Below are 14,680 nucleotides of genomic sequence, written 5' to 3' on the forward strand. Positions count from 1 at the left end.
AGTTAGGCCAGCCTGTCATGCACTTTGAGGCATTTTCGGTCAAAAGGCGTACTAGGTCCCAAATGGATGATTATGTCTCTTAGAATTCAGAACTGAATCCGCCTTGCCGAGCTAGGGCTTGATTACTAGGTACGAGGGGTTCTATCATGCCAAGTCAATAGAATATATTATATGAGTAAGATCTAAGGCAGATATTCTCTCGTTGGTCAATGGTGGGGCGGTGAAAATTTGAATATCAAAAATGTTTCTGCGCCATGCCTAAACCCCGCCGCAAGTCCCGCTCTAAAATGGGAAAGTATACTACGGGGAACACTGTACTTTTTACTATATTTAGATCAGGCCGTCAATGGCTATGAAGAGACTGAAAACAGAATGACACAAGTCACTAGTAGGTAAATCCTTTTGCACTAGCTTAGAGCATGTTTGAGGCAATTGTGGTACTTTTGCTTCTACTTGGGCCCTATCCTGTGAAGGACAATCTTAGAAGAAAAAGTGTAAACTTCGGGTTGGCCAAAGGAGTTATAGTATAACAATAAGAGAATTGACGATATCTAACGGGGCGTTTCGTGTCGTTTTTGCCTCTTGTTATTGTCATACCTTTCAAAAGCTATCTCAGAAGCCACTCAGTATTATTTTCTCATCCAATACAAGAGACCTCGCCATGGTTGAAGATTTCAGCTCCTTAGAGCTTGAGGCTTCTCGTGAGAAGGTATTCCAACAGGTAAACCTTGAGGAAACCGACATTTCTGAACCGGACTCCAATCAAGAGCACCAATATCCCGCTGTCGGTAAAGTGGTCGTCATTGTTTTGGCGATTTATCTTGCGGCTTTCCTGGTGGCTCTTGACCAGACTATTATTGGAGTGGCCATTCCAAAAATTACAGACCAGTTCAATAGTATTCCCGATATTGCCTGGTATGGCAGTGCCTACTTCTTGACGTCAACAGCGTTGCAGCCTTCTTATGGCAGGATCTACAAGATATTCAGTGTAGGTCAAAGACACTTTCTTGTGTGACTCAAGAGTCTTGCCAAAATTTAATACTCATTCAGGTAAAATGGTCCTTCTTGGCTGCGGTTGGCATCTTCGAAGTAGGATCTCTGATTTGCGGTGTGGCTTCCTCCAGCACAGTACTGATTGTTGGTCGCGCGATTGCGGGAGTTGGAGTGGCTGGTATCTTCTCCGGTGCTCTCATGATTATCTCCATAACTGTGCCACTAGCAAAGAGACCTCTCGTCTTCGGCGTATATGGCATGGTTTGGGGAGTTGCTTCCATTGTAGGCCCACTACTTGGTGGGGCATTCACAGACGGTGCCACATGGAGATGGTGCTTCTACATCAACCTCCCCATAGGCGGTGTCTCCATTGGAGTTGTCCTCTTGGTGCTTCGCCTACCCAAGAATGACAAAGTTTCAGGAGTCCCTATTCTGGAACGAATCAAGGAGCTTGACGTGATCGGCGCAAGCCTGCTCATCCCCGCTATCACCTGTTTAATTCTTGCCCTTCAGTGGGGTGGAGATGCCTATTCCTGGAGAAGCTCACAGATCATCGGCCTCTTCGTAGGCTTTGGTCTGCTGTCTATCCTTTTTGCTGGGTTCCAACTCTATCTGAGCAAGCAAGACGAGAAAAACGCGACAGGTGAGAAAAGTGGAAGAGCAACTCTACCACCTTCGATCCTCAAGCAGCGCACTATCTGGTCCGCCGCACTGTTCGCATTCTTCTTCAGCGGTGGCTTCTTCCTCCTAGTCTACTATGTTCCCATCTACTTCCAGAGTGTCAAAGGTTCTTCTGCCATGACATCTGGACTTCAAGTTCTACCATTCATGCTCGCTACTGTTGTCTCATCCATAGTGGTTGGCATTCTGGTCACTGCAGCCGGCTACTACACACCGTTTTTGATTTCCAGCACCGCAATTGCTGCTGTCGGTACCGGTCTCATGACTCTTTACGACGTCGACATCTCAGATGGAAAGTGGATCGGATATCAGATTGTTGTCGGCGCGGGTATAGGTGCTGGCCTCCAAATTCCAATGACAGCTGTACAAACTGTGCTAAGTCCAGAGGACATCCCTGTGGGAACAGCTGCTGTGATGTTCTTCCAGACACTAGGTGGCGCCATTTTCATTGCGGTTGGCCAGTCTGTTTTCCAGAATGGCCTCATAGCAGGCATTCGTGCTAATACATCTGGTGTTGATCCCAGTGAGATTATTAGCGCCGGAGCCACTGAAACAAGACATGTTTTGACTACCCTAGGCCAACTGAGTGAGTTGGATGGCGTCATTCAGGCTTACATGAATGGATTGAAGGATACATTTCGTGTTAGCCTTGCTCTGATGGTCGCAGCATTTTTGGCGGCTTGCTGTGTTGAGTGGAAGAGTGTCAAAAAGAGCGAAAGCAAAGATGACACAACAGTTCGTCCTTCATGAATCTGTTGTGACTTGCCATGGATTATCATTTGACTTTCTTCTAAGCAAGGAAATCTGGATAAATAACTACAAAGTTTAGCCTTTGCCCTGCTACTGGTAGTGTCTGTTGCACAAAGTTGTCAACGTTTGCCTTTTGATGTCTTGATAGCCATTATTTTTACCCTGATCAGAGTACAAATCAGTTACCTTTCATAAGTTAGATTAAATGGCACACTTTACAGCTCAAGAGGCATTACTCAAGATAGTTGGATACGATGTCCGTTCAGGCAGTGAGAAATGCCGCCGATCAATAGCATTGGTCACCTGGAAACAGCATGACACGATTGGCCCAACTTGCTAGTCCATTTCTCTATGGATCCACATCAAAATCGACCACTTGAGAGCCTCAAACGGGAAACATGTCAACACTGCAAAAGCCAATCTGCTAAGAGATTTTCCCCCGAAAGAAATTAAAAAATTGATTACTTGTCATAATCTGATATGTTTGATCTACACTACCCCTGGGAGCTGAAAATGTGAGCTATAATGAGCACATTTCCCCACTCAGACGTGGCAATGTTGAATTGGGGGATGTAGCAATGGTGAACTGGGGCATCTCGTATATGTGGAGAGTCAATGCATGGTCAGGTGTGTAGCAAAAATTCTTGATAGGCTATATATGGCCAGAACATTTGCAACTTATCATCTTTCTTGCACGAGTCCACGCATGTGATAATCAAGATCAGCGTTGTTTCCAACATGGCGTAAACTTGCATACTTCATCGTAATACAACTTCTTGGTTGGTTCCAACTGTTGGCAAGGCAGCATCAATCTATCTGAAAAGAGCGTACGTACTAGTTATGAACTACTGAACGCCAAAAAAGCCCATATCCGGTGAATTACCTCTCAATATGTTGTTAATATATTTCTGTTTATAGTGCTTGCAATTATTTCTACCCTGGAAAAAGATTGAAATACTCGTCAAATGAATGACTCGGAGAACATCAAAAACAGATGTTTAGATGACGACCCCCTTCACCTGCTTCTTGTCAACATTGTAGTTTTTCCACATGGCAATAGTAGGAAAAGCAATAAGAACAAGAGCAGCCGCAGTAATACACTCATACTTCTGGCTGTATGCCCACGCATAGTTTATCGCGTCCCTTGTCTCGGTGCCAGGAGGATACAAGAGCTGAGCAGCGGGACCACCAGCATAAATAGCCGCAGCATCAGCTTTGGAAGAACCAGGAAGCGCGCTTAGCAACGCTTTCGGAAAAGTATTTGAATAAATGGCAGCTGCAACAGCCTGCCCAAGAGCTCCACCAAGACTAGAAGACAGACTGATCATGGCAATCATTAACGGGACACCATCATGGTCTGCAGCAGCCATGGCAGCCATCTCATCACCGATAACTAGGGTGCCACCTCCAACGGCAATAAATATCTGACACATAACCAGGTATCCGATGTTGCTTTGGGAGCCTCGGAAGTGAATCATGAGCCCAGCACCTAGTAGCATCAGTGGTGCACCGAAGTATAGACAGACGTTCTTGAAGTGTTTTGTCTGGCGAATCCAGATACCGAAAACAACGGCCCAGATAGTTGATCCGACACCATAAATCTGTGTCATGTATCCTGTCTTCGTAGTATCGAGATTGTAGACTACTTGTACGTAGTAGTAGAAGTATTGGTCCCATGTATAGTAGTTGAAGAAAATCACAGCCGATAATATGCATGCTCCGAGGACTGTACGTTTCTTGAATAGCTCCCATTTTATGAAAGGGGTTCTGGAGAAGAAACACTCCCAAACTGCAAAGACTGGGAATAACAGAATTCCGATGACAATCATGGCGATGAAAGTTGGCGAGGAGTATCCGCTAAAGCCATATGTCTCAAGGCTGAACGGTAAAAGAAACAGGATAAAAGCCGCCATGAGGAGACAAGCGCCGACAATATCAAATTCGTGGAAGTAATGTAAGAAGGACTGCATAGCACTACGACCACTTGGGGCCCGAACTAAAAGATTCAATCTTTCGGCTTTGCGCTGGTAGTATTTGAAAACAAATGCAAGAGGCACGAAAATAACAAAGATAGTGACAGCGAAACTGCCATATGCCCAACGCCAGGTAGAATGGGCGATGAATTCCTGCGCAACAACTGGGCCGATAAAAGCCGTACAGACGGTCGGCGTCCCGATGAATGCGTAGGCAAAAGCTCGATTTCGTAGCCCAGAGGCATCGGCAACAAAGACACTCAAGATGAAGTTGACGGCCGTATAGCCGACCCAGTATAGGGTGTAGCCAGCCGCAAACCCATTGGGACCGTCGCATGCGGCCAGCACGATTAGACCTAGAATGAAAACCCCCAGAAACGTGAGGAAACCCTCAGCTCGACCCCACAGATTAAGGGTCTTTGCAATGGGTAGCTGCAAAACTCCGCCAACGATGCTTGATACAATGTAGGCCTGAGATATTTGGGGAGCTGAAGCGAATTTTGCGTAGGCGTAGTAGATCATGTTGCCGCTGATGGACGCTTGCAGGGACAGAACGAAGAAGCACAACCATATCCTAACTTCATGTTAGGCAGGTACCATGTAGATTTGCCAGTGAAAAATGGTTCTGCTCTGGGCAGCTGCCTTCAAAAGGCTTCAATTCACTTACCAGGCAGATATAGTATACAGGGCCGATTTGGACCAAACCAAAGCCATAGCTTCGGCCTTTTGGACTCCAATCTGTGCATCCCGAGTGACTTCAAGGGGATTCTCCAGCACTTCTCTCTCATTTCTTTCTTCTAAGCTCTGGGTCTCACTGTTTTCATAACGTTCACCAGCTGTCCATGAAGTGTTAACTGTCTGCTTGGAGCCACCCCCACCATTATTGGTCGTCATCGTCACGAATCCTATTAGAATACTCCTCCAGTCGAAGGGAAATCGATGGAAAGAAAATTTCTAATAGTGCCAAAGGATGACTTTTCCTCGTTCGAAAAGTTTAATATCATATCGGATTATAGTCTTAAGTAGGGATATTACTCTCGCCCATCACAGTAACGCACTCAAATTCGCGCAAGCTCCGAATTCAACTTGAAAGATGCAAAGTGACAGAAGCCTGCGCCAGACTAGCCCAACGTGGGTAGAAGATGTGGATTTTTGAAGGGGCTCGCGCCCTCAGCTCTGGCTCAAAATATGCTCATATCTTCTCACGCAGTACGATTTGCATTTTGCCAGTTTCTTAAGGATTTATCTGATGGAACTCTGATCAAATAGATTATTTATAGATATGTTTATATTCCAACTGTTTTGAGTATATATCTATGTATATTATTTTCATTGATTTATTTACAGAAGTCCATGTTCTAAAGTTTGGTAATGTTCGTGACTTAGTAGTATCACATTTTTAAAGATTTAACTAAGCAGAAAGGAGCGCATATGTTCAACTTCATTTCATTAAGATACCTAGTTAATGGGGATGACAGAGACGCTATGTTATAGAGGAAGGAAAGAAGATTTAACAGTAGTAACTCAGTATGGTAATATTGTCAAGTCTGATTCTTGGACAACTCAGAGAAGAAGCTATGTCAATCAGTCATAAGTTAGTTATTATGCTAGGTTGTTTTAAGTCTGCAAAGGAGCTTGTAAGACCTATATAATGATTATTTGTCTGTTCACAATGACCGAAAGATTTTACGCAGGCTATATCGATGCTTTCGACGGCCTCTACATTTAAAGCCATATAAGGTGACCTTGTTGGGCCGCGTGCAAACGTCCATTTCTCATCACCTACACCGTTCTGTCCCGTGCTTCCTCCATCCAAATTATTCTTTCACAGTTCTATCAATCCTTCAAGCAGGAGTAAAAACACAAATCCAAAATGATGTTCTATCTCCGAGGTGATTGTAGGAGCTGTGTGTACCCATATTTACAGGTGATGGAGATTTTGTATGCGGGGCTGGACGGTAAACTTTCAGCCTTAACGTACGGCGATGAGGGTATGGGTAGATTCCTTAACGGTTATCGACAAGTTGTATGGATATTTCCTGAAGCTATAGATCCATGTAGTACCAGAGAACCCCCAAATCAAGGAATACGGAAGTTGATCGGAAGTGGAGCTTGGAAGTAGAATACGGAAGTTTTAACCTACTTATGGGGGTTTTAAGGGCTCGGTAACTATAAATACCACATATCGATAGATATAATCTGAAAAGCTGGCTTATTGTTATAAAAAGAAGTAGCCTAGTCGAATCTCTAGTCCTCCAGGGCTGCAATTTGTAAACTAAATCCGACATGTAGAAACGTTTTATAAATTTCATTGGTGAGCACTTGCTATTTTCTTTTCTCCTGAATGGCAATATTTGTAAAGAAAAAGTCTATTTTTTGAAATTGAACAAGATTGAAACAGAGAAAATGATTACATGAAATGCTACATGTAGTTTGCTAGCAAAGCTAGACTATAAATCCAAAAAAGTAGTACATGGGGTTATGAGTTGGAGGATATAGGGATCAAGACGAGTGGCAAGTCTAGAAGTGGATGGCCTTGGAGTAGGTGGCCATGGCAGCCTCCTTGAAGGCCTCGGAGAGAGTGGGGTGGGCGTGGCATGTCCGGGCAACGTCCTCACTAGAGGCACCGTACTCAATAGCCAGGGTGGCCTCGGCGATCATCTCACCGGCACCGGGGCCGATAATGTGGACACCGAGGATGCGGTCAGTCTCGGCATCGGCGATGAACTTGACAATACCCTCGGAGTCAAGGTTGGTCTTGGCACGAGAGTTGGCGCTGAAGGGGAAGCTGCCGACGTTGTACTTGGTACCGGCGGCCTTGATCTCAGCCTCGGTCTGGCCAACCCAGGCAACCTCGGGGTGGGTGTACATCACACTGGGGATGCAAGCGTAGTTGACGTGGCCGTGACCCTTCTGGATGTACTCAATGGCGGCAACAGCCTCCTCCTCGGCCTTGTGGGCCAGCATGGGACCGAATGTCACATCACCGATCACGCGGATGTGGGACTCCTTAGTGCGGTACTCCTGGTCGATGACCAGACGGCCGCGGTCGTCCTTGTCAATACCAATGTTCTCCAGACCCAGACCCTCGGTGTAAGGGCGGCGGCCGATAGCGACCAGCACAACGTCTGCCTCCAGAGTCTCCTCCTTTCCACCCTTAGCAGCCTCGACATCGAGGGTGATGGTAGCACCACTGTCATCACCCTTCAGAACCTTGGTGCCGGTCTTGAACTTGATGCCCTGCTTGGCCAGGATCTTTTGTGCCTGCTTGGCGATCTCAGCATCCATACCGGGTCCACCGATCTGGCCCAGGAATTCAACAACGGTAACCTCAGCACCGAGACGGGACCAGACGGAAGCCTATAATAATGTCAGGTCAGAACTCCGCGCATTCACAAAAGCAGTTTGACTCTCATACCATCTCAAGACCGATAATACCACCACCAATGACAACCATCTTCTTAGGAACCTCCTGGAGAGAAAGGGCACCAGTACTGGAGATGATGCGCTTCTCATCGATGTTCAAACCGGGGAAGGGAGTGGCCTCGGAGCCAGTGGCAATAATAATGTTCTTTCCGCGGACAGTCTGCTCACCACCGTCGAGCAGGTCAACCTTGACAGTGTTGGCATCGACGAACGAACCAGAACCCTTAATGTAATCAACGTTGTTCTTCTTCAAGAGGTACTCAATACCCTTGGTGAGACCATCAACGGAAGTGTCCTTGGCCTTGAGCATCTGGGCCAGGTTGAGCTTGACCTCGCCGACCTCGATACCGCGCTTCTTGGTGTCATGGAGGACCTGGTGGTAAAGGTGGGAGTTGTTGAGCAGAGACTTGGAAGGGATACATCCGACGTTCAAGCAGGTACCGCCGAGGGTTCCACGCTTCTCGATACAGGCAGTCTGTCAAAAGGGTTCAATGTTAGGATTTGCCAACTGCAGAAGAAAATAGCTATTCAACATAGTAACAATCGTACCTTCAAACCTTCCTGACCAGCCTTGATAGCGGCGACGTAACCAGCGACACCACCACCAATGATAACAACATCGTGATCACCTATGGAGCCCGGAGGTCCGAAATTTAGCAATCGCGCCCCGGCAAGCGTGGGAAAACTCTGATCACCCCAGAGCGGTCTTCAGGGTAAAACTCACCAGCATCAGAGGCATAACCACGTTTTGAGCGGCCAATGAAGAGCATAGAAGGAGTAATAATGTGGGAAGGGAGAGCAGAAGGGACCGCGCAGGCGCGGAGGCTTGCTCGGGGCAAAGCCCGGGGTACGGAGCGGAACATATTGAGGAAAAGAGAGGAGAGAGGAAAATCGATTCAATCCTCCAAGATAGCGGACCTAGAGGGCGGGGGAGAATATGCGCAAAGGGGCGGTGATATAGTTAAGGTACACCGGGAAGAAGGACTGAGCTTTTGCGGTATTTTGGGATTCACTTATGTAAGCCCGTCGGGACTATTCGGTAGGGCGCTAGCTTTGCCGGATGACGTTGCCGTTCTCCTTCCTATAACATCTCTAAGAAGGGCTGATGACAATCAAGTTGAATGAAAAAAAAAGGTGCGAAGGTGAATTGCTGATACCTGTTAACAGCAGAATGCATATATCAATAGGATGCAAGACGAACTTTGCTGCGCCTGTAGATCTACGGCATACCTCGGAGAACTCGTTTGAACGCCACAGTTCCCCGCGTCTGATACCCTTACACTACCGAAAGATCATGGCTGAATAAAAGGACCACGTTTCGATATGTGACTCTCTCTTCTGAGTTTCCTGGCCTTTCTGTCTAAAGACAGCTGTCGCTATTATGAGACTACGAACAGTGTCCGGAGCCTAGAAGCTAAACTGACCCCACAAACACAATAGGCCCTCATTATATAACCTTGGCAACGTATACAATAATACCAAAGCAACCATTCAACGAATGTTTTGTCCAATTGGCCAGAAAAATGTCTATGATATGAAAACAAGAATGATAACTAGCGACATCAGGTGAAACCGTAGTCTAATTATAAATACAAATGTTACAAATGTTACTCGATTACTTAAATTAACAAGCCAGAAAATAACTACTGAATATGATACGGTATTGATCTGGAGTTAAGGAACTATCCTATGTATTTCACCAGGTTCGGCTCTTACTATCACCTTTTTCGATTTATACCATACCCACTTTCTTTGAAGCCGAATGAACGTGATCGTCAAAATTTTACGGACCGGTCAAACATTTCTAACTTTTTGTCTGCTAGCCTTGCGCTAAATGGATTGGACACGGGATATTGATATTCCAAGTATAAAGAGAATGTTTGACTTAAATGAACTTCCCGAGGTCTGATAGATCCATTAATCCAGATCCATGGTAGAGTCCGCTCTAACCCTTTCAACATCCAAATTCTAACTCGATTGATTGGCTGGACTTGACGATCGGACTTCCGTTCCCGAGAATCTGAGGCTCAACCTAATCTCAACTTCTCCGAGACGGAATTCCGCTCCCGCTTCTCGCTCGCCAGAATTGAAGTACAAAAGCCCCTACCTCCCGGATCAATATATGCATATTAAATAAAGAAAATCAACATATTCGAGAGCTTCCAAACTCAGAAAGTATAACAACTCTACATTCGAAATGTCCAGCCTCGCTTTATCTCTTGTGGAAGGATTCAAGGGCCGCCGGTCCATCTATCCCCTCACAAACGAGTCAACAGTTTCAAACGACCGCATCGAGGAGCTTATCTCGGAAGCAACCCTCCATTCTCCAAGTCCCTTCAACACCCAAGCTTCACGTGTGGTAGTCCTTTTGAGAAACGAACATGAAAAGCTGTGGGATCTGGCAGGAGAGATTGTCAGTGCGACAGTTCCGGCAGAGCAGTTCGAGAAGCTATATAAGCCCCGTATTGCAGGATTTCGGGCAGCTTACGGAACAGTGAGTACCAATTCAGTGGATACGAAGTTATGTCATAATCTTTGACACTTTGCTAATCGATTTTACAGGCCCTTTTCTACACAGACTTTGCTCCTTTTAATGTGCTTGGGGAGAAATGGCCTATGCTCAAAGAGAAGTTCCCTGAATGTGTGTATCCCGTCCATGGCTCCTGATAAACTTGAAACTTATGCTAGCATATAGGGGCTGATCATGCATCTGGAATGCATCAACTCACAGGTGAGCGGTGAAATGATAATTAAAGTGCTCGCATTGATATGCTAACTTCAATTGTAGTCTGGACCCTTTTGGAGGCTGAGGGGCTTGGGGCCAACTTGCAGCACTATAACCCGATGATAGATGTAGAGGTCTCAAAGCAATGGAATGTTCCCAAGGAATGGAAGTTGAAGGCTCAATTGGTCTTTGGGAAGCCGAGTGGTCCTGCTCGAGAGAAGACTTTCGAGCCCATTCACGAGAGAGTGTTTGTCTATGGAAAATAATCAATTTTATAGCAAGACATCTTTGTTTATTAGTTCGCTTCTTTTAATCATAAATTATGGAATCTATCATGCTAAAGGGGGAATTCCGGAGTATGGGGAATTCCGAAGTATGGGGTACCCCACACTAAATATCGGCTCACCACCTCGGTATAATTCTTATCAGCCCATAGAGATTTAACCGCCGGTTAGCATCTCTTATTCCTATTTAGGTTAGTCTGAACGCCAACATGACGACTTCCAAAGTAGATGGATTCAGAATCCTGTCAGACTCATAAGTACAAGGTACAAGGTACAAACACCACGGTAGCCTCCCAGTTTAGCGAAATCTTGGAAAGAATACACGCATTGCATGATTCACAACGGCTGTCAGATGTATCGTCCCCAAAGACAAATCTCCTTGGTGTGAAACTTGCGCAATCTTGTCTGCAATGCCAGGTACCCCCGCCTACTTTTAGCCTGTTTTACTATTGACCCATCCTCATGTGATCCTATTGGTAACAGCTCTCCCTCTTCCTTGCTCACGTGTCCCTGAGGAATGTAACAGGAATAGACACTGTCGCTCCTTGCTTCTCTGGGATAAGCCTTGGCCGATCCTCGTGGGATACCTTGGCTCAACATGTGGGGGTTATGAGATGTTTGCAGGTTTAAATAGCCGGTAATCTCACGCGACTTTGCAATCAACTCGCTTTGGAGTTAGCTTGTATTTACCGTTTTCACTTACTATTTCTACCCATAACTGCTCGGGTAGTTTTTTCCTCTTACCAAAAACCTCTTACGTGATTATTCTCAAAACCAATCATTATCAAATACAGGCTTCAAAATGAGTGATAAAATTCCATCGTGGAATATTGTCCACCGGCTCGAGAAACGCCAACTTCTCGTGGCAATCAACTGCGTTGCTGCTCTCTCTATTCTCTTCTTTGGATACGACCAAGGAATGATGTCAGGAGTTAACAATGCAAAAGACTATATCGACCTCATGGGGTTCGGCTACACAAAAGTAGAAGATGGCGAGCTAACCCCTGTGGTAACTAATTCACTGCTGCAAGGAGGAATAGTGGCTGTTTACTACATGGGTACGCTCTTTGGTGGCTTATTTGGTGGCTGGATTGGAGATCGAATGGGACGCATCAAGTCTATCGCTGTAGGGGCTGTCTGGGCTATCCTGGGTGCTAGTCTACAGTGCTCGGCTCAAAACAAAAACTGGATGATTTGCGGTAAGGAATAGATTTCTTAATATTGAAACCTGGGCTGATTGATTGTAGCTCGCGCGATCAATGGTATTGGTACTGGTATTTTGAACGCTATTGTCCCTGTTTGGGCTACGGAGACCGCGGAGCATACCTCTCGTGGGCAGTTTATTGCGATCGAGTTTACCTTGAATATTTTCGGTGTGGTTTTAGCCTATTGGCTCGAATTGTAAGTTCTGATAAACCTCAAACCCCAACATCTAAGTCCTAATCGTTTAATATAGCGGTCTTTCCTTCATCGATGGTGGCGAGTCGGCCTTCCGCTGGAGATTCCCCATCGCATTCCAGATCATCTTCTTGCTTATCCTCTTCTCTGCCGTGTGGTTCTTCCCCGAGTCTCCTCGATGGTTGGCCAAAGTAGGACGGGAAGACGAAGCCCGTTATATTTTGCAACGCCTCCGTGGCACTGACCCTGATGGCCTAGTGCGAGCCGAGGCAGAGTTCCTAGATATCCAAAACATTGCCGAAATGGAAAAAACCATCGTACACGGCAACTCTTATCTTTCCATGCTTTTCGGTTACAAATCTGGAGACTTGCATATCGGCCGTCGCGTACAACTAGTCATATGGCTACAGATCATGCAGGAGTGGGTTGGGATCGCGGGCGTCACTGTTTATGCACCGACCATCTTCAGTATTGCCGGGTTTGATTCAACAAAAAGTCAGTGGCTTAGTGGGCTGAACAATGTCTTCTATATGGTATGTGTCGTTTTCCAATGTTGCACCCATAAATAATTAACAATAGTCAGTTTGCGACGCTTATATGCGTTTTTACTTTGGACCGTATTGGTCGCCGGTGGACCTTGTACTGGGGCTCTGTAGTCCAGGGCATTGCGATGTTCCTCGCTGGTGGCTTTTCTCGACTAGCTATCAATGCCAAAGAAGCTGGAATCACGGAACAAGCCAGTTCATATGGTGCGGCTGCTGCTGCTATGATATTTATCTTCACTGCTACATTCGGTGCTACTTGGTTGACTGTGCCGTGGTTATATCCGGCTGAGATATTCCCACTTGCCGTTCGGGCTCGTGGTAATGCATGGGGTGTATTCGGTTGGAGCATTGGAAATGGATGGCTGGTAAGTGAAACGTGAAGTGGAAGAGACTGGATTTCTCCTTAGTAAACCGAATGCTAACCTGAGCTCCTAATTCCTGATAGACTCTCTTGTGTCCTATCATGTTCAATGCGATTGGAGAGAAGACGCTGTACATATTCGGCGCCAGCAATTTGATCACTATCCCGATGGTGTGGGCACTTTATCCTGAGACAGCCCAGCGTTCGCTCGAGGACATCGATCTCTTGTTCGCAGCCAATACCCCCTGGACGTGGGATGCGGAGAAGACATTTGCTCGTCTTAAGGCTGAGAACCCGGGGGCGGTTGCAACGATCAGTGGCAAGGGCGATATGGACCCAGAAACAGGCAAGGTGTTGCTAGATTCGGTGGCTATTGCGAAGGCCGAAGATGATGCCGCTGTAGAGCACGTGGACAATGTTTGAGTTAATCGATGTCGGATCTTAAAGAACTGTTTTACTATACATATCAATGATTCACCGAAGTGGCCATCAATGGCAAATTATGAGGGAATGAAGAAATAGCTTTAAACAATGATGGTAATAATATCTAAAGACTGCTATTGCTGATATAGTATGAAAACTCTACTATGCTATGCCAATCACGACAATCGGGAGAGAATTGATAAAAGTACACATAAAATGGCTAAAAGGACAGTATAGTGGATATAATCAAACAGACCAAACATGACTCATCACTTAGATGTACTGGCGTAAATTAAGGTTATTAGAAACATCGGCCCTCGCTCCTTTGGAACGAGAATATCAGTTAAAGCGGTGTGTAGACTTTTGATCTAGATATAAAAGGAGTGAGAATGCAAAGTATGAGAACCTTCGGAGCTCTTGTGGATGGAACCAGAACCCTCAGTATCTGCGTGGCAAACCAGACTTCGGTCGGCCGGCGTACAACTCAACAGCCACATTGACCCTGATAGAAGTCCGGTATCCAACGTCTGCCACCTCCATCCATCGAATCGTGACGTTTTCAGGACCCTGGTACGGACTGGCTACTTGGCAGACAGGAATTGCGGTAGCAGGATCCATTCTTGATCGCGACTGCGAGTGTGAGATGCAGAAAGGAAGTATGCAAAGTGAAGGTTGCTCAACAATAGGAGCAGAGACGCGGGATGGATGGACTGTTTCTTCACTGGGATTTAGGCCGCCTTTGAAAACCTTGTTGGCGCTTGCTTGGAAGGTCTTAGCTATGTAGTCTTACCCTGCCAGACTAGGGGCGGGTGTGCAGAAAGTAGGTAAGTAACCCAAGACAAAATATATATCCAGTACTTAAGTAACTAGCACCCGCCGACTCGGGTAGTCACCTAGGTAGAGAAGTGAAATTAGCATTGAGAGTGACAGTGAAACTGAGTATCGAATATTCTTTGAGGATGGAAGTGATAGTGAAAGTGAAAAGGCAAGTGAAATTGAGAGCGAAAGTGAATGATCTAAATGTTCAAGTGTAGTAATAGGCAGGATTCGATGCCCCACTATAATACATTCACTAATCGGCGCCAATGACTCTTAAAAACAAAGTACCTATAAGTAAGCAA

At 45.9% G+C, this 14,680-nt stretch overlaps 6 protein-coding genes across 6 annotated transcripts; 3 read left to right on the forward strand and 3 right to left on the reverse strand.

Annotated features, from left to right (window-relative positions):
- Positions 1–661: 661 nt before the first annotated feature.
- N7495_009715 (MDR family MFS transporter) lies at positions 662–2,424 on the forward strand (the record flags this gene model as incomplete). The annotated part of the gene is made up of 2 exons (XM_057212366.1): positions 662–988; positions 1,051–2,424. 2 exons carry the CDS (start codon positions 662–664, stop codon positions 2,422–2,424), a joined length of 1,701 nt encoding a protein of 566 aa, XP_057059229.1.
- A 998-nt stretch (positions 2,425–3,422) lies between these two features.
- On the reverse strand, positions 3,423–5,291 carry crmC (siderochrome-iron transporter crmC; the record flags this gene model as incomplete). Its single annotated transcript, XM_057212367.1, has 2 exons — positions 3,423–4,971; positions 5,065–5,291. 2 exons carry the CDS (start codon positions 5,289–5,291, stop codon positions 3,423–3,425), a joined length of 1,776 nt encoding a protein of 591 aa, XP_057059230.1.
- A 1,626-nt stretch (positions 5,292–6,917) lies between these two features.
- Positions 6,918–8,686, reverse strand: N7495_009717 (dihydrolipoyl dehydrogenase; the record flags this gene model as incomplete). Its single annotated transcript, XM_057212368.1, has 4 exons — positions 6,918–7,757; positions 7,816–8,298; positions 8,373–8,452; positions 8,548–8,686. 4 exons carry the CDS (start codon positions 8,684–8,686, stop codon positions 6,918–6,920), a joined length of 1,542 nt encoding a protein of 513 aa, XP_057059231.1.
- A 1,334-nt stretch (positions 8,687–10,020) lies between these two features.
- Positions 10,021–10,814, forward strand: N7495_009718 (uncharacterized protein; the record flags this gene model as incomplete). Its single annotated transcript, XM_057212369.1, has 4 exons — positions 10,021–10,317; positions 10,386–10,464; positions 10,519–10,554; positions 10,612–10,814. The coding sequence occupies 4 exons, from the start codon at positions 10,021–10,023 to the stop codon at positions 10,812–10,814; spliced, it is 615 nt and encodes a 204-aa protein (XP_057059232.1).
- An 820-nt stretch (positions 10,815–11,634) lies between these two features.
- Positions 11,635–13,559, forward strand: N7495_009719 (uncharacterized protein; the record flags this gene model as incomplete). Its single annotated transcript, XM_057212370.1, has 5 exons — positions 11,635–12,031; positions 12,080–12,233; positions 12,289–12,763; positions 12,814–13,140; positions 13,221–13,559. The coding sequence occupies 5 exons, from the start codon at positions 11,635–11,637 to the stop codon at positions 13,557–13,559; spliced, it is 1,692 nt and encodes a 563-aa protein (XP_057059233.1).
- Positions 13,560–13,997: 438 nt separating this feature from the next.
- On the reverse strand, positions 13,998–14,177 carry N7495_009720 (uncharacterized protein; the record flags this gene model as incomplete). Its single annotated transcript, XM_057212371.1, has 1 exon — positions 13,998–14,177. One exon carries the CDS (start codon positions 14,175–14,177, stop codon positions 13,998–14,000), a length of 180 nt encoding a protein of 59 aa, XP_057059234.1.
- Positions 14,178–14,680: the final 503 nt, after the last annotated feature.

This window comes from Penicillium taxi, assembly GCF_028828555.1.
Source record: "Penicillium taxi strain IBT 34144 chromosome Unknown utg000006l_segment0_segment0, whole genome shotgun sequence".
NCBI classification, from domain to species: Eukaryota; Fungi; Ascomycota; class Eurotiomycetes; order Eurotiales; family Aspergillaceae; genus Penicillium; species Penicillium taxi.